The sequence below is a fragment of the Peromyscus maniculatus genome, chromosome 4 (genome assembly GCF_049852395.1).
Source record: "Peromyscus maniculatus bairdii isolate BWxNUB_F1_BW_parent chromosome 4, HU_Pman_BW_mat_3.1, whole genome shotgun sequence".
Classification (NCBI taxonomy): Eukaryota; Metazoa; Chordata; class Mammalia; order Rodentia; family Cricetidae; genus Peromyscus; species Peromyscus maniculatus.
In genome coordinates this window covers 104,373,049-104,391,710 of record NC_134855.1, presented here as the reverse complement: position 1 = coordinate 104,391,710, position 18,662 = coordinate 104,373,049, and the positions used below count along the sequence as shown (strand labels likewise).

Sequence of the window (18,662 nt, the reverse complement as noted above, 5' to 3'; positions counted from 1 at the left end):
TAGTACATTGTCCAATTACCATACATTTTAGGACATTTTCGTGGCATCTAAATAAGATTCGAACGTTGTGTGTGTGTTGTGGGGGGCGAGCTAAGGGTCCAACTCGGAGCCTTGAACGCCTGCTGGGCAAGCACTCTGCCACGGAGCCACACCCCCTAGCCTAGTGTTTTTTTTTAGAGTCACTAGAGGGATTTTAAAACGTACTGCTTCTTGGACCCACCCCCTAAGCAAATCTGAGTGGACCCGACATAGGTCAATTTTAGCAAGTTTTCCAGTGACGCTGCTTATCTGAGACTCCACTTTGAGAAATACTGGGCTTTCAATCCACGTTCTAGATTTTCCCCGGCTAGTTAAGGAAAGGTTTAAGGTTTAGCACTTTGAAACATACCCACCACTCTAAGAGGGGGCTATAACAGCGGAGGGTGTCATGGTGGCTGACAATCGTGACTTGGACACTTGTGTTACCTCAGCTGAGGGTCTGCTTCATTTCCTTCCAGACCACTTGTCAAGCCTCTGTGACCTGAGATGTGGCTACACTTTCCATCACATCATTGTCATGAGATCATAGGGAAACGGGTAAGAAAAATGCCCACCCTGCAGCTGAAGGGAATGTAAATCAGTCCAACCACTATGGAAATCAGCATGGTGGTTTCTTGAGCAGAACCAAGAGCAGAGCTAACATGTGACCCGGCTAGTCCACTGCTGGGGGCTAGCCAAAGGACTCCAGCTCACCACAGAGACACTTGCATGTCAGTGCGTGTACAGCACAGTCACAGCAGCTGAGGTGTGGAAACAACCCAAGTGAATAAGAAAATGGGGCGTGTGTACACAATGGAATAATTTCCAGCCCTAAGGAAGACTGAGGATAGGTCATCTGCAGGGAGCTGGACAAAACTGGAGATAATTATACTAAGTGAATCAAGCCAGCTTCAAAAGGGCAAATATTTTCTCTCATTTGTGGTTTTTTGGATTTTATAGATTTTATAAAATCATATATGCATATATGACATGGAAGTAGAAATCTGGGTGGTGGATGGATGAGAAAAGGGAGAATAGGATATAGGGAGAATATTTTTTTCAAGGATTTATTTATTTATTTATTTATTTATTTATTTATTTATTAATTATGTATACAGTATTCTGTTTGTGTGTATGCCTGCAGGCCAGAAGAGGGAACCAGATCTCATTACAGATGGTTGTGAGCCACCATGTGGTTGTTGGGAATTGAACTCAGGACCTCTGGAAGAACAGCCAGTGCTCTTAACCTCTGAGCCATCTCTCCAGCCCGGGAGAATATGTTTTACGTATAATATATAATTGCATGGAAATAAAAAAAAAACTCTCACAAAAAATAAATAAGATGATGTAGTAAAGTAAACAACTTAAAGTAGATTCAGGAACTCATGGCCCTACCAGAGGAAGCAATAAAACTGCAGAGAGTCACTCCCAGATAAGCCAACTACAAAGACTCTCAGACCAGACCATCTGCCTGGAGGAAGCAGAAACCAGCTGGCCTGCCTGGAAGAGGTTTAGACCAACTGAGGCCCCTGGAAAGGACCCTCTCCAGCCTGCTGAGCAGCCTGCAGGTTGTGCACTGTGCTCCAGGTTCCCCAGCTTGGTGTGCTGCCACCCATGCTGGGGTGGCCTTGGTGATGCAATTGTCTTTGAGTCATTTCTGCTCCTGTAAGTCACCCCTCACCCAATAAAACTCATTGGTTCACCAAGTTGGACTTTGGTGGTGTCTGTTATGGGCTCTCTATCGGGGTGAGTCGATGTTCATGTCGCATTTCCCCAGGGAAACTTTTGTCACACTGTCAGCATGCGGGAAAGGGGGCCTTTTGATTTCTGCTTTGAATAAATGGTGAGAATCCCAAACACTCAGTTTTAGGAACAATAAGAGCCTGACACCTTATATTTGGGCATTGACTTGGAGAATTTAATCCTCTCTAATATCTACAATTAAAATGACTGTTACTTATGGCAACTCTAGTATACATTTGAGAAATATATTTGGTATTTATGAAACTGAAATAAATTAGTTCTGACAATTTCAACAGGCCAGTGTTATCTATCCCTAGTTTGAGGGGCTTGTGAAATAGCCCACAGATGTTGGAGGCAGGCTTCTTTCCACCCTGCCGGCAGAGGCAGATCTGCGGACACCTCAGCGACTCCACTCTTGATGATTCTGAAATTCCGGGTCTGGTCTGCTCTTAGGAGCTTGCTCTACAAAAAGAGGCTGAGCAAAATTTGCCCTTTCCCAGTTTTCTTTCTAAAAACTACAATTGTTCCCACTTGCAATAGACTACTTTGCAGCCCTCAAGCTCTCAAGGTACGCCAAAACAGAGACTTGGGAAGTAGGAGACCTCCCCTGCCTAAGAACTAAATTAAGCAGCAGCTAAAACACAGAGGCAGGCCCACATCAGTCGCACTGAATTACTCGGACAGTGGTGCCTGGAGCAGAGAGACACGCCCTAACCCCTGCTGATTGACAGCAGCTTCACTTTCCAGGCAGCAGGAGAAAGCAAGACCAACTTTGGCCTGTCAGTGATGATTCTGTTCAGTGCCTGTGCGGGTTCAGATAGATTCACGGTGTCTTCTACATACCTGGCACAGGTACTCCATAAACATTCACTTCCTGAACAAAGTCAACCAATCCTACTATGTCGGCGACTTCTGTGGTAGCTACGTTCTCTCCTTTCCACCTGGGAGAAAAGCAAGGGTTAGCTGAGGTCACTCTTGCTCTCTGGCCAGTGTTTCTTTTAGACCTTGGCGAGGTGGCTGGTATTCCCATACTGGTCCCCTAAAACTCCCAGCTCACTTGTTGGAGGCAAAAGGGTCTAGACCTAGGTAATAGAATGTGGAATTTCAGTCTTGTCACACAAGCATAATAGATATCACTGTGTTTGAATGTGAGATCCAGACTAGGCTAAGAAAGTTCACTGGATGTCAGAAATAAATCCCAACTTCTTTTAGCTTTGTTTCGGTCTCTCACTTTTCCCCTATAATATCTTATTTAATTCAGTCAGCAGTTAGCAATCTAGTTAGGAGAATTTCATAGTTGTATTTCAAGTTCTCACATAACACAATTTTTAGTTAAAAAGAAAAAAATCATAATTTTATTACATAAAGATTGTAATGTTAAGGCCCAGCCAGGTGCTCTTTTAATTTAATTAAGAATTAGGGGTTTTATGAAAATACCCTTTAGGTCTCTCAAAAGTATCTTTGTGTGTGTGTGTGTGTGTGTGTGTGTGTGTGTGTGTGTGTGTGTGTGTGTGCCTTCATGAATACATGCGTGTGTATGTTTTGTGTAAGTGTGCATATGCATGCGCGTGCGTGCGTGCATGCGTGCGTGCGTGTGTGTGTGTGTGTGTGTGTGTGTGTGTGTGTGTGTGTGTATGTAGGCCAGAGGACACCCTTGAGTGCTTGTCCTCAGGCACTGTCCACTCTTTTAAGGCAAGATCTCTCCCTAGCACGGAGCTCAACAAGTTGGCTAGCGTGGCTGGCGGGCCAGCAGGCTCACGGATCTGCCTGTTTCTGCCTCCCCAGGGTTCGATTACAAACCCCTAGCATCAAGCCCAGCTTTTTAAATGTGGGTTCTGGGGACTGAACTCCGGTCCTGGTGCTTGCCAGGCAAATACCGTATTAGCCATCTCCCCAGCTTTCCGGAGTAACTTCTTAATGAGGGTGGCATAAAATTCCAACTCTCAAGAGATGGGTGGAAGAATGATTAACTTATGGCATGTTCCAAACAAAATCTGTTGCTTTTGTAAGCCAATAAAAAAAGATGGTTATACCTGTGGCCAGGACTGTGGTGAGTCTGATTCTCATCTAACTTTGATCTTTCTACTGTAGTCAGCTGAAGTTGATACTTTCTTGAGTCACTCACTCCAGGGTAGTGACCTGCATCAGACACTGTATTCTGTGCTGTATGGGGCATTCCTGTCTCAGGGAATCCACACAGGAAGGAAGCCTCTGCCTGAGCTGGAGGACCGAGCGAGCTATCATTGGGGATTCACACCACCATTTACCAAACTGACTTCCAAACATCCTTACGCTAGCCTGGGGATTTTGTGGGAAACCATTTGGCTGGAGACGGAGGACACAAGGGAAGGGAGAGAAACAGGCACTGAACTTCGCACCTTTTCAACCAGGTTAGCTTCACGTCAATGTTTTCATCCGAAAGCTGAAAGCTGTCTGACTAGAAAAATGTGGAAATCCCCAGCTATCCTAAGAGCATCTGCGAAATGTGCAGGACATGCATGCAAGAGCAGCTGGGTGGACTTGGGGCTCCAGAAACATGGAAGGGATGTCCTGCCTTTATGTTTATTTGTGCTGTAGAGAGACACTTTATAATTTACTCCTTATTCTCTGGGAATGTAGGAGACAAAATGGCACACAAGAGGCAGGAAGAACTGAAGCATTGTGGGAGAGAGGCATCTGATTCCAGCTCAGGAATAGTCCAAAGTGTGCATGTATTTCTTTTGAACGCAACAATTCAGAGAAACCCACCGGAATGTATCTCCAACTCTGTCATGAAAATAGACAAAATCGTCATGATCAATCATAAGGAGGTCTCCACTGTTGAAATAGAGGTCTCCTTTCTCAAAGACATCTTTGAGTTTTTTCTTTTCTGTCTGAGACTTTCCTCCAGCATAGCCGTTAAATGGTGTAAGTTGTGTGATTTTGCAAACCAAGAGTCCGACCTCACCTAAGACAGAAGAGAGTAAATTGCTATTTATTTTTGTGAAGAGATTAAGCACATTTTATCATCATCCTAAAACTGTTGGCACAAGTTGGTACAGAGAAGAAACTGGCCGTAGGAAGTGTCATTTCTTATATCCATATCCATATCCATATCTACCATGCTGTGGTTTAAATGTGACATGTCCCCCATAGGCTCAAGTGTCTGAACTCCCCAAGAGGTAGTGATTATTTGGAAGGCTATGGACCTTATATGAAGTAGAGCCTCACTGTAGGGTTCCATTTCCTGTCTGTGCTCTGCTTTCTCACTGTATATGCAATATGGCCCCCTTATAGTCCTGCCATTCTGCCTTCAACGGCATGATGGACTGTGTCTTTTCAACTGTGAGCCAGGACAAGCCCTTTCTCCCCTAAGATGCTTCCTGTCGGGTGTTTGACCACAGCAGTAGGAAAAGGAACATATACAGACCATGTGTGTGTGTGCATGTATGTCACAGACACATAAACCAAACCTTATTCTGCATGGTCACCTAATTGTAATTATCTTATTGCTAATATTTTACTCAGTAATGATTCCTATACATAACTAGACAAATGCATAGTGGGCAAAAGCATAAACATAAGGTCCACCTAAAGCTTTGCAGCCATAGCAGTCTGGACCTTTCCAAAAAGTACCTTACAAGCAAGGTTCTCAACTAGCTTAAAAGTATAATTATATGTTACAGTAAGCCAGTGCCTTCAATTTATATATATATATATTTTAGAGTATGTCAATAAAAATCTTTCTCCCACTAAATTTAATAAAATTTACCAGCTGGTAATACTATGTTAGTTCTTAAATGTTGCTTAGTCAAGATAATTTTGTGCACAATTAATTGCACAAAAAGTCCACAGTACCTTTGGGGACTTTGATGCAATATCCATTTGTGTCACGGACAGGTTCATCCTTCTCCACATCATATTTAATCAGCTCATACTTTACAACTTTCTGCCAAAATTAAAAAAATAGCATTTGAGTACATCAACTGAGCTTTGTAGATTTTTCTATGCTTACTTTATTACAAAAAGTGCAGAAAGGACACATACCACATATATTTTCATGGGTGGAATTTTGCATCTGTAATTACCACCCAGATACACATATAAAACATTTTCATTATACTGAAGAAGTTGCTCTCTGCCTCCTGTGTAGTCAATCACCATTCTGACTTTTATCACTACCTATTAATTTTAAACCTGATAAGTAAGTGTGGGCATGCATGACTTATCTTAGTTACTGTGTCTGTGAACATCAGCCCACGTTGCTGTTCTTCTCAGTGGTGGCGCTGTGGATGATGATACCAGAGACAGAGCCCAGACCTTGCACAAGCTATACAAATGCCCCACCTCTGAGCTTCAACTCCAGACCTACTGGAGACCAAGAGCCCATTTTTATTGACATTCAGTTTTCTCTTGTATAAATATACTACACTTTATTCTGTTAATGGATATTTTTAATGGGTTCTTGAATTATTTCTAATTTTGGTCTATATAAATAAAACTGTTAGGATCTTTCTCATGCATATCTTTTTTTTTTTTTCTTCCCGAGACAGGGTTTCTCTGTGTAGCTTTGGCATCTTTCCTGAAACTTACTCTGTAGCCCAGGCTGGCCTCAAAGAACTCACAGAGATCTGCCTGCCTCTGCCTCCCTCATGCTGGGACTAAAGGCGTGCGCCACCACCGCCTGATTGTCATGCATATCTTTTGGTGGACAGATTACAAATGGATTTAAAGTCATATCTGATAATGTATTAATATGTTACCATCAGATGGCTAGTATCCTCATCCCCAGGGACACATTATTCATTATATTTAAGAATCAAAGAAAAAATTATTTCAGGCATGACTATAAAATTATTAGAAGGCTATCATAGCCAGGAGTGGTGGAACATACCTGTAATCCCAGCTACATGGTGTGTGTGTGTGTGTGTGTGTGTGTGTGTGTGTGTGTGTGTGTTGAAGTAGGAGGATCACAAGTTGGAGCTAGTATGGGAAACTTAGTAAGAGTTTATCCTAAAATACAGGTTTTTAAAAGGTCTGGGTCGTGGCTTAGCAGTAGATGCTTGTTTAGCATGTGCAAGGCCTTGGGTTCAATCCCTGTTCTACAAAACTGAAACCACATTTAGAGCACCAACAGCCCAACTCTACGTTAACTCACAGTTTGACGGTTAAGAATGTATACCATCATAATGCTAAGCATATTATTTTCCCCATTCAAGGAAATCAGCAAGTACAACAGTGTCCAGATATAACTGCCAGCCATGTTTACTGTGCCAGCTCAGATTCAACTCCATTAAACCCAAGTGGTGCTGGGCGTGGTAGCACACGCCTTTAATCCCAGTACTCTGGAGGTAGAGGCTGGTTGGTCTCTGAGTTCAAGGCCAGACTGGGCTACAAAGAAACCCTGTCTCAAAAAACAAAACAAAACAAAACAACTCAAAATCCCCGAGTGGCATTTTTGGACAACAAATGTACACTGATTTAATTTATAAGAATGTCAAAAATCCTGTGGTTGTAATTAATGCTTCTTTCCACATTAGCTGCTGGGACACCTTAATACTTTTTAAAAATTCTTTTTCTTTTTAAAGGTGTTTGTTTAGTATAGAAAAGCTGACAATAAAAATCTGACAACCAATGGGTGAGAAAGTAAAGAGCTAGTAGTGTATCTGCACATATGTAAGTGGAAGTTTGCAGGAAACAAATTTCCATTAAAGTCCTCTCTCTGAGGTCAATAGGAGCAACACTGCCAGCTTGCTAGTGTTTAGCCTTAATCTCCACGGCTGGGCTAGTTCACGCTGGCCTGACACTAATGTCCCAGCCTGTAGAAGTGTGGCTCGGTAAGATTGTTCACGGTGGTGGAAAATACCTGCTCTGCTCAGGATAGTGTCACTGACATGTGACCCCTGAGCACCTGCAAGGCAGCGGTTACTGTGAATGATGGACTGAATTCAAACTTTTGCTTTATTGACATTTAAATATTTACACTTGGCTAGAGGCTACCACACTGGACAGCACAGGTCTAGAGGTCAGGGAGTGAGCTGCCCAGTGTGGGCTTGGTGCCGTCACTGGAGAGGGTCCTTGGACTTGGGAATGCCTTGTGCTCCCACCAGAGTAGAAGAAATGGAAGGCTTAATGCCCAAGGTTATTACACAACAGGGATTTCGCATAAATAACTTTGCAAGTCTTTCCCCTTATTAACACCGAATTTGGGCTAGCCCCTGGGCTCAATCTTTTCTTTTTATCTCTGTTTTAAGATGTTGAAAAGGAGGCCTAAGAAATGTAAGTAACTTCCTGGGGCTACTCAGCTAGCATGGGGTGGGAAACTGAGGTCTAAGGACTGTAAGTAACTTCCTGGGGCCCCTCAGCTAGGACACAGTGGCACTGGAGTCTGCCCTTCAGAGCCACAGCACTGAACATATGGACACTCCCTCGGTCAATCCCTGGGGACAAAGGCTGTCTCAGAGCTCCTGGCTGTTTCCCTGTTGGAGGCGTGATGACGGCGATCACTGTACAGGTCACTGGAGCTCCGGTCAGTATCCATGGGTCATCCTTAGAATGACTGACTGGCCACCAAGAAAACAGACCTGCAGGGTCCCCAGGCAACAAAACGCTGGAGAGAGGGAAGAGAAGACACTTCTTTCCGGTGGACCCACGAGGAGAACATACATGTCAATCAGAACATCCCACTTCTCTTGAAGGTCCGGGCTGCTGGTCTTAACCCTGCACAGCTTTTAAAAGCACCAAGGGCCTTATCTCAGAACAAATGACTCCAAAGCCAGGAGGTTGGGAACCTATACCCGTATACATAAAGAACTCCCCATGTGATTTTTATGTACCCCTCAATTAAAGGGAAACACTGCATTTCATGGAAATGTGACACTGCATTTACGGAAAGGTGACCCCCAAGGTTTTTTTCCCCCATGTACAAGTATGAATGAAGGGAGGGTGATTTCATACAGGTTTCAAATGCTGAAAGTAATGAGTTGCTATGATTATGAGATGATCTCAAAAAGGTCATCATCCTAGACAATGGGCAAGTTTCTCTTGGTAGTTCTGATGCTACTTTGTGGTACAGCTTTAAAGGTCTGTATTCTGAAAGTCAGCTACGCTGCGCTAATTTTTCAGTGTACTTAACTCTTTGGAGGTAGTTGGCTCTTCCGACAGCACCGATTTTTCTTGGGTAATTCAGAAATCCAATATTGCCTTCAGTGGAAGCGTAGAACTCATACACATGGATGTCCCCAAATCTCTTGATAAACTCTTTCCACACGTCTCCCCGTAAGCCATTTCCCAGTGCTATTTTCACTTTGTGGTCACGGTCATTTGGTTTCTGTGGTAACAGGAGAGGAAGTAGACAGAACATTAACATTTTGAGAGCTTGGATTTCTGCACTCACTGTATTCAGATTCTATGTATTCAATTTATGCCGGTAGTTGCCCTGATTTTATTTCACTTTTGTGTCATTACAAATTCGTCTTAGGCCGGGCGTTGGTGGCGCACGCCTTTAATCCCAGCACTCGGGAGGCAGAGCCAGGCGGATCTCTGTGAGTTCGAGGCCAGCCTAGTCTCCAAAGTGAGTTCCAGGAAAGGCACAAAGCTACACAGAGAAACCCTGTCTCGAAAAACCAAAAAAAAAAACAACAAAAAAAAAAAAAACAAAAAAAAAAAGACAAAAAAAAAAAAAACAAATTCGTCTTAGTCAATCACTCACAGACACACACCCCTCTTTCTGCAACACAAGCTCCATAGTCCGACAGGTGGAATGCTGATTTAATAATTAAAAAAAGGATATTTTCCCACTTTGATTTGAGGCAAGATGAAACAACCAGATGAACCAGGTAATGCCAACATCTAATTTGTATCCAGTGTAAAATGTCAATCGTTTTCTTATGGGGCTGATGAGTGCCAGTGAATTTCCAGAAGGAACGTGCTCATGGGAAACTGTCAGAAATGAACACTTCCTGGTACCAGTAAGATTCTGGGTGTTTCGGTTGGTAAAGCAATAGCTTTTATGTGGCAATGAGGAAAACTGGGAACCCGACTGAGATGGGGCAGGGTGGGGGTATTTCCCGTAAACCATTGAAGATCAACAACGTTAGAAACTGGAGAGGAGTCTGGACCACATTTACCAGGTATGGCAAAGGTTACCAGACCTGTTGCCGTTAAACCAATGGAATGAACTGTCTGGAAAGGATGAGAAGTGTAAGAGAAGGAGTATGCCAACTTCTAGCTGCTCAGGCGGCCCAAGAGGAAGAAGCTTTGTCATGAATGAAAATCAGAAAGGAAACGTTGCTCTGTGTAAGGACTCACTCTGCTGTTCAACCTGAAGCAATCCAACTACCTCAGCATCTTTCATTACCTCCTAGGCTGAGAAGGGACTTTGGAATATAGCCTGGGGGTGAGGGTGGGGAGGGAGGAAGAGGGAGGGAGGGAGGGAGGCAGGAGACTGCTGGTCTCCTCTCACGGGGAAGGACTGCAGCATTTAGAAGCAGACTGAAATAAACTTTGAATCGGTTCCATGGAGAAGGGGCTAGAACCTCAGGAAGCTGCAAGTTTGGATTTGATTTTTAAGCAGCTTGATTGATCAAAGGACTTAGGTGATGAGGCCCACTGTGGTTTTCTAGCTAGAGAGGTCGACGGAGATTGTCACGGAAGGAAATGGTCCCTTGAGTGGACTTTCTGAGGACAATGTATGGAGAGCGGCCAGAGTCCTTAAGTCAAAGTTGGTTGAGGGGGTTTGAACCTGTGTAAGTCCTGGGTGTTCTGCCTGCTTAGGAATATACTCTCTTCATCAGCTCCACAGGCCCCAGGGCACTCACTGTGTTCTCTTTTACAATTACCCAGGACCTGTCAGGAGGTAGAGAGTGTGTCCATTTGCCAGGGCCAGTTCTGGCTTATATTGGCTGCTGTCCTGGAATGCCAATCACTAATCCCTCTCTAGAGTTGCCATTAATGATAGGGTTCCCCTGCCCATACAGTGTTATTCTCCTCAGAAAGGACTGGCAGATTTCCAGAGTTCTCTTTCTGCTCCCTTTCATGGGAACTCTGAGACTAAACCATTCCATATTTGGAAAATACGTATTTTCACTTAAGAACCACCTGACCGTGGTACTCAACAGTTCCCAGGCCGGTTAGAAGGCAGAGAGGCCTTCCCATGTGTAAATTCAGGACCTCACACGTTCCACGTGCTGCCCATACTCCGTTCTCCACCCACACACTTTGTTCACTTCCTTGTCAAATAGCCCATCTCTCTTTCATTAGATGCTCCCTCCTTGGAGACCAAACATACCTCTGAATCCTCCACAGGGCTTGGGCCTGTGTTTTGCATACAGTATAATCTCTGTGGTTAAACAAGTAACCTGCACCCGGGAATGCTCTGCAGCTCCTGGCTGGGGCATCCGTACAAAGGCAGAGGGGTGAAGGGTGCAGGTGCCTGGGTATGTGGGCAGCTGGCCAGCCACACAGGTGCAGCAGGACACCTGTGGGTGGCAGGGAGCTGGATTTATAATCATAATACCATGGGCTCAGTTTTCACCGTACAGTCCAGGGATCTCGTTACACCAGGAGAAGGGACTGGACTTTGAAGGCTAGAAACGTTTCTGGTCACATATGAGGCCCGGGAACTTCTAAGAAGCCCCAAATTTTTTACGTTGTCTTGCTTGTTAGTAGCTGAGGGTGATGTGTGACTCACGCTCTTCCTCCCCTCCCGGGGACGTGGTACTTCTTTACCCACCTAAGCAACTTTCCTAAGGAATTGACTTGTGGGACATTCCTCTATTTTGTCTTCTACATGAGAGCTGAGCCGAGACAGGCACACACACCTGGGGCCTAGGTTCCCACTGGGATTTAGTGACTAAAAAGGTTAAAGGTCAGCGTGTCCTGGGAGGAATGCAGAGACCCAGAGAATTAAAGTAAGCGGACGCTGGTCACTGAGGGCTTGTCTGTGTGTTGGCATTGGGCCTGTGTTGTCTTACTTCAGTTTCGAAAGCCCACCGGACAAGACAGATCGTGAGGTATTTGTCTCAGGTTTCAACCGAGGAAACAGAGCCTTGGAAAGCTTCGAGTGAAGAGCCCAGGGATACACAGACAGCAAAGGAGTTGCTCCGAGAATCAAACACACATCTATTTGGCTCCAGACAGCACTTTTCAGAGGCAGGAGGATCAGAAGGTCGAGGTCATCCTCAGGCCGCTTAGAGAGTTTGAGGCCAGAAGCCAGCCTGGGATACATGAAGCCCTGTCTTAAAAAAAAAAAAAAAAAGGAAGGAAGAAAGAAAACGAAGAATAAAGTGAGAGAAAGAGAGAGAAGAGTGTACAGTATAAAAATCAATCTGTCCTGAAGGGGCTTTTGAATGAAGCATACTGTTATCATTCCGTTTCTCCGTCCCAATCCTTGTCCTTAGCTTGCTGCTCCGAGACCGACACTCCTAACTCTTAGTGTTTTTTCTTATCCCCACCTTTCCAACTTCAATGTTTACATTTCTAACTCTTGATTCATCAAATTTTACTCCTAAGTAGTTTGGATTACAGGCCTGTGAAACAAGGCCCAGTTTGAAAATATTCTTCTTGTAAAACAGATCTACAACACAGCTGGGTATAGAATTCTAGGCGGACGGTAACCTTTGCTTGGAACTCTGAGGGCGTCACACTGTTGTCTTCTTGCAGTGCAGGGTGCTGTCAGAATCCAACTGTTCTTAGAGAATGAACCTCCCTCCACTTAAATTTCATCATGTTACCTGCTTCTTAGGTTTTACCTTTCTTGGGCCTACTACATTAGTCTCCCTCCATCTTTCAAATTGCTGTTCATGTAGTTCAAGGTTGTAATCTCTCTTAGCTCTAAAAAAATATCTAATTTATTTGATGTGTGTGAGTGTTTTGCCTGCATGTATGTCTGTGCACCATGTGTGTGTCTGGTGGAGGAGGAGGCGGCCAGAAGATGTCAGAACCCCTAGAACTAGAGTTATGGATGGTTGTGATCCACCATGGGGACACTGGGAATCAAACTCTGCTCCAAATGGTCTTGACTGCTGAACTCTGTCCAGCCCTCTCTTAGTTTTTTTTTTTTAGATCATGCAGCTGTGTGCTTTCCCCCTCCGCTCCCTTGTTTTTGTGTGACTTCCAAAAGGTGAAAGGTCATCACTGTCTTCAAATATTCCCGAATCCATGTTCTTCACGTCTGCTGTGTAGTTGCACACAGGGAGGCTCTAACCTGCCTGCTTTGTGCAAGAGGCCTTTCTCCCTCCCATGAACCCTCCTTACTCCAGCTCCAAACCCATCTCCCACCTCAGCCTTCCATGTGAGGATCTTTAGTCACGATCTGTCATGTTCACATTTAAGACGCAGCACAGTGAAGCCTCTGCCTCCTGGGTGACAGGCTCAGCTCACCTGCAGAGCTGTTTGCAGATTCTCCGTCCAGATAAGGAGAAGCCGCCTTTCTGGCAGAGCATCGGGAGAACCTCCGTGCTCATTGCCTCTGGCAAACCTTCCTGATTCTCCTCTCTTCCTTCTTCCTCCTGCTTTGCCCCAGTTTACTCTGCTCCCTGTGCTGGCACACACCACTCTGGCCTGTTTCTGCCAGAATTCAGGGGATTCAGAAATGAAGAGACCTGAGAGGCCATCTCACGCTCAGAGCAAGGGAAGACATCTCTAGGGAGGTAAGCGAGTCGCTCCAGCTCCATCAGGGCTCCGCTTGTCTTACCTCCCTTCCAAATATCTTGACTTTTACTTGTGCCTCCTGGAACTCTTCTGGATCCAGCCCTCCCTGCTCGCTCTCTCTCTCTCTCTCTCTCTCTCTCTCTCTCTCTCTCTCTCTCTCTCTCTTTCCTTGGTCACACCCCCAGCGGATACACAAAATCTCACTGAGAACCCTTTGCCATCACTTAGTTCCCAACTATTGGACTGAAACACTTTACCAACATCTTGCATTAATGTATACTTTCTCCTAAAGGAGGGGCCTGGAGGGATGGGCTCTGCCTCAGGGAGCCATGGCTGTTCTTGCAGAGGACCTAGGTTTTGTTCCCAGCATCCATATGGTGGCTCACAACCATCTGTAACTCCAGCTCCAGGGGATCCAACTTCTCCTTCTGACCTCTGCTGGCATCAGGCACACATGCGACGCACAGACATACATGCAGGCAAAACACCCATACACATTAAATAAATAAACAAACCTAAAAAGGGAAATTAAACATTTTTTTTCCTTAAAAGACACTGCTTTTAGGCAACTACATGAACCACATAGGAGTGTGGACCGACCTCACCCTGGACACGTGAAGCAGAGTGATCTTTCCTTATAAAGGAACGCTCTGCAGGGTGAGATCCAGCCGTTACAAGGGGAAACGGGCAGGACAGCTACAGAAGATTCAACGACACAACCTTAAAACCACTTCAGTCAATAGCTTTGCTATCCTGTGCCTCATTAAAACCCAGATGAGAGAGACTGAATAAAGTGATAAGAGAAGAAGGTCTCATTTCTTCCATGGACAAGGTTCAGACACCATGTCATTGATTCACTCAGAGACTGTGTAAGGATCAGCATGCAGGTACTAGCAGGCACAGAACACAGTGACAACGGCAGCAATGGCCGTCACCTGTTACACACTTACTAGACACAGAGGCTTAGCTATGCTTTGTGTCCACAAGCTCATTTTGTATTCAGACTCTACTTAAGGAAAAATAGCATCATGCCAGTCTTGGCTGCTGGGAAGCTGACATTTCGAAAGGTTGATTATACTGCTCAAATGGCGGAGTCAAGGAACAGCCTGCAGACTCCGGGGTCCTTGCTCTGATGGGGTATTTTCCTGGGAGTCAAATCTGAGCCAGTGACCTGAAGAACTGTTCCTGGGGTCTTACTTTTCCATGTCCTCTGCTCTACCAGAAAAGCCACTGAACATGGTTAAGTTCACAGCCACAGAAGGCTCCAGTCTCCAGTGCTGGCCCTAGGACAGCCATGCTTGACGAGCCATGCTGAGGGGAGCCATTTGGTTTGCCTGATTGGGTCTCGGGCTGTTGGTGGCGTCAACCTCTCTAGGGACAGCCTGTTCTTCTCAACGGCTCTGAGGGTGAGGCAGTCCTGGTTACACTGATCCTGAGTTCTTGTTTGAGGAGTTCTTTCAAGTCTATCTTTTAATTATTATTATTATTATTTTTTTTTACTCAGGTCTCTTCTATATTTTGTTTTGTTTTGTTTTATTTTATTTTATTTTATTTTATTTGAGACTGTGTTTCTCAATGTGTAGAACTCACTTACTGTCAGGAAATTCTTTCTGTGTGCAAGACCAAATTTCAATTCCTAATTATTTTTTTTTGTATGTGTGGTGTATTTTCATGTAAGCACAGGTGTCAAGACCCTTTAAAAACTTCTCCCTAGGTGTATAGAATCTGGGTCATCTAGAATGACCCATGATTCATAAAATTTCTTCACCAAAGGCTTTTTGAAGTAACTTGGTTCATTCCTTAGACTTCTTACAAGGAGTCTGCAGACAGGGAACACTCAGGGGAAACCCACAGCATCCAGACCCAGTCCAAGAGAAGAGTCTATACACAGATTATACCTCACAGCACACAGTGTTTTGAAAGTGTAAAACCCATCACTGTTTCCCAGCATTTGTGGTAACATTAAGAAAAAAGAAGAAAGATCCAAGTGTGTATAAGTTTATCTCTGAAGAGCATAAACATGACACACAAGCATGTCTATTTTCCCTAGTTCAAAGGAGATCTTTTAAAATAAATAGAACACAGTCCCCTAGGAGACTTCTAATTGATAAGGCAAATGCCTTTACAGCAGAGAAGAATTGCCAAGTAGAAAGACTCCGGACCTATTTCTGGGTTATAATAGATGGATATGTAATCATGAGGACCAGATGAAGTACTAATGTAGAAAATGCTGTTAGGGAAAAGGTCCTGATTTATCCCATAGATAATTATGACCTTTATGCATCTGCTGAACTTTCAAGAAATTACAAGTATGCTAAGCCTGAACATTTTGGAAGAAAAAAAAATTACTTCCCTCAAGTAAACATTTTTTTTTTCCAGAACAAGAACTTAGGGGTTCAGTCAGCAAAATGTGTTGGTGCCTGGGATGCTGGTTTCTAATCTCGATGCCGCCGAGGACCAGTGAATGAGGCCTTCGCGTGGAGTCCCACTAGTGGGGTAGGCAGACAGATAGCAACCTCAACCTGACGGGTGCAATTTGGGATAAGTGCCATGAGATGTCGAGACAGGACGGAGCATCAGGAAGGCAAGCTGGATTGTTGGTAGGAGGGACTCCCTGTGAACTGGCATCTGAGCAGAGGTTGAGTGATATGAGGAGAGGAAGCCTGACTGGGGAGGGGGAGGGGGAAGGGGAGGGGGGAAGGGGGAGGGTCTTTTTCTTCTTTCTTTGACACTCAGCACCGGATATATAAGTTGAATGTAACAGATGCTTAACCAATAGTGATTAACCAACTCAGTGGTCGTTTGAGCTTGGTTTTTTGTTGATTGAGTAGCTCAAAGGGATTAAAATCTGGTGGATGCTCTGTACTATTTAGTCAAGTGGTTCTCAACAAGGATCAAACTTGCCTGCTTGGGAGACATTTGGTAGTATCTACAGACATCGTAATTATCATGGACCAGCAGAAGGGGAGGCCACTACTGATATCTTGAGAATGAAGGCTGGAGAAGCCACTAAACGTCCTGTATGGCATAGAATAGGTTCCCACAGCCAAAGCTTAGCAGGCCCCAAACAACAGCAGTGGTACTGTTAAGAAACCCTGATCAGGTCCCAAGGACCTACCAGGGACCGCACAGGGGGAGTTCTTGTGAACAACCTTGTCAAAGTATCTGGATAGCTCCAAGCAGGGTGGACCTAAGACCCTTGGAGTTTCTGTGAAACAGATGTGATTTGCTTGTTTCAAAGCTGGGGGTAGATTTATTCATTAAACAGCATCAAGTAAATGTTTTTCTGAACAACTGGGGTGAAAGGGAGGGTAAGGGAGGCCAAGGAGACAAAACTATTACAAAGTTATAGAGCCCAGGGAAGGCAGGAGGCAAGACACACATGTACAACATAGAGGCAGAAACATAGATAGATCTATCCATCTACAGATGGATGACTTTTGCTGGAGTGACTCAAATAGGTTAACATATGACCTATTATTTAAGGTGGGGTTGACAGCGGCTTGTCACATGCAGGAAGAAAAGAGGAGGACCTGGGAAGGGGAAGGTGTGAAAACATGTAACAGGACAGAGAACAAAAACTGCAATAAGATTAACAGTCACTGTTCCCCCATCAAGGTCTTTCTAGATGGTAAGGGTGCTCGCAGCATTGGATTGTAACAGACAGACTGACATCTGAACTGAGAACTGAGACAGATGAGTCAGCAGAAGCCTGGCACAATCCCGGGAAACTCTGAACATCTTATTGACCGTGAAAAGACATGAAAACACGGGGAATGTTACCGCGGGTGTGTTGCACAGATACCGGAGCAGTTCACCGATGTACTGGATGGCAGTGGCATTGTATTTCCTGCAGTCGTCCCAGAACTGGCTGGCTGAAAATTTGCTCCGCAGAGCAAGAGTAGCCCCTATTAAAAAAAGCACAGGACAACATCAGGGAAGGAGCACAGAAAAATCTCTCCGATTAGAAAACTTAAAAAGGAATGAAACCGAACACGTGTGGAGTGCCTCTTACACTGAGTGCAAAGCACCATGGAGACCTGTTTTCACCGATGTGGGCCTCCGATCTGGGGAGAGGATACATGGGAAATCATCCTAATACTATCCAGGGGCCCAAATGAGGCTTATGAGATGGAGGAGAGGAAGAGGGATCCTAGGAGGGGAGGGGGGAAGGGAGGGAGAGAGGGAGAGAGAGACAGAGACAGAGAGCCAGAGAGAGCCAGAGAGTGAGCTACCACCAGAGCCCATGACCATATTATCTTGTGTGGCAAGGCATGTGATCATGTGATGAAGCTAAGGGTCTGGAGGTGGGAAGATTTTCCCAGACTATCTCTTTACCCAATTGTAAGGGTATCTAAAGAGGAGGAAAAGTAAAGGGGGGAGTTGGAGGGTAAGACTTGAAGATAAAAGAAGGGACCATGAGCCAAGGCATTCAGGCAGCCTCTAAAAGTGGAGAAGACCAGGACACAGATCTTCAGCATGCGGAGAGAGTGCAACCCAGCCGGAGACAGCTGGTTTTCGGGCTTCTGACTTCCAGAACAACGAGAAAACAAATCTGCGTTGCTGGAAGCCATTGAGCTTCTGGCGATTTGTTACAGCAGCAACAGGAAGCCCATACCCACTTTTCACGTTACTCGCTTATTTTCTCTCCTAAACACATTGATGACTAGTGTCGAGAAGAGACTCTCAAAAATGTTTTTTCTCCTTTTGCCTGTGTCTGTGGTGTTGAAGGTACTTGTTTGTCTATTCCAGGGCCCCCCAACCACTCTGCCCTTGAAGATCCAGTAGTATGCCCATGCCCAGCCATGCTTTGCTCTTGGAGGGCGGGGCTGACACCAGGCAAAGCACCTCAGAGCTGATGAGTCAGTAGATGAAGGAAAGAAATAGATGCTTGGACCATGAGTTTTAGTTCAAGCTGCTATAAAAGGTGACCAAGGCCAGCCTAGCTTACACTAGAAGTAATAATTTCTCCCAGTTTTGGAGGCCGTGAGGTTCAAAAGCAAGGCATCAGCAAACCAGTGTTTGGTCTGGGAATGGCCATCACCTCTTCATGTCCTCTTAAGCGGGAGGGCAGAGCCAGCGAGGAGACTCTCTACCTGCTTATCAGGGCACCAATCCAATGTTCAAAAGCTCCACATACACGACCTAACGCTTCCAAAGGCCTTGCCTTTAACACTATCCCACCCGGACTCAGAATTGCAAACTTCCGGCCTATTATAGACACACGAATGTATATGTATATACATAATTATATGTGCTATATATTTTAT

General features: G+C 44.8%; 1 protein-coding gene across 1 annotated transcript in view; it reads right to left on the bottom strand.

Moving 5' to 3' along the window:
* Slc27a2 (solute carrier family 27 member 2) overlaps positions 1–18,662 on the bottom strand; it is a 40,421-nt gene that overhangs the window by 4,961 nt on the left and 16,798 nt on the right. The window contains exons 4-8 of the mRNA XM_006986475.4: positions 17,176–17,300; positions 8,876–9,070; positions 5,599–5,689; positions 4,510–4,708; positions 2,605–2,702 (exon numbers count right to left, since the gene is read on the bottom strand). Of these exons, the coding sequence (XP_006986537.3) occupies positions 2,605–2,702; positions 4,510–4,708; positions 5,599–5,689; positions 8,876–9,070; positions 17,176–17,300 (708 nt within the window). The remainder of the gene's footprint in view (positions 1–2,604; positions 2,703–4,509; positions 4,709–5,598; positions 5,690–8,875; positions 9,071–17,175; positions 17,301–18,662) is intronic.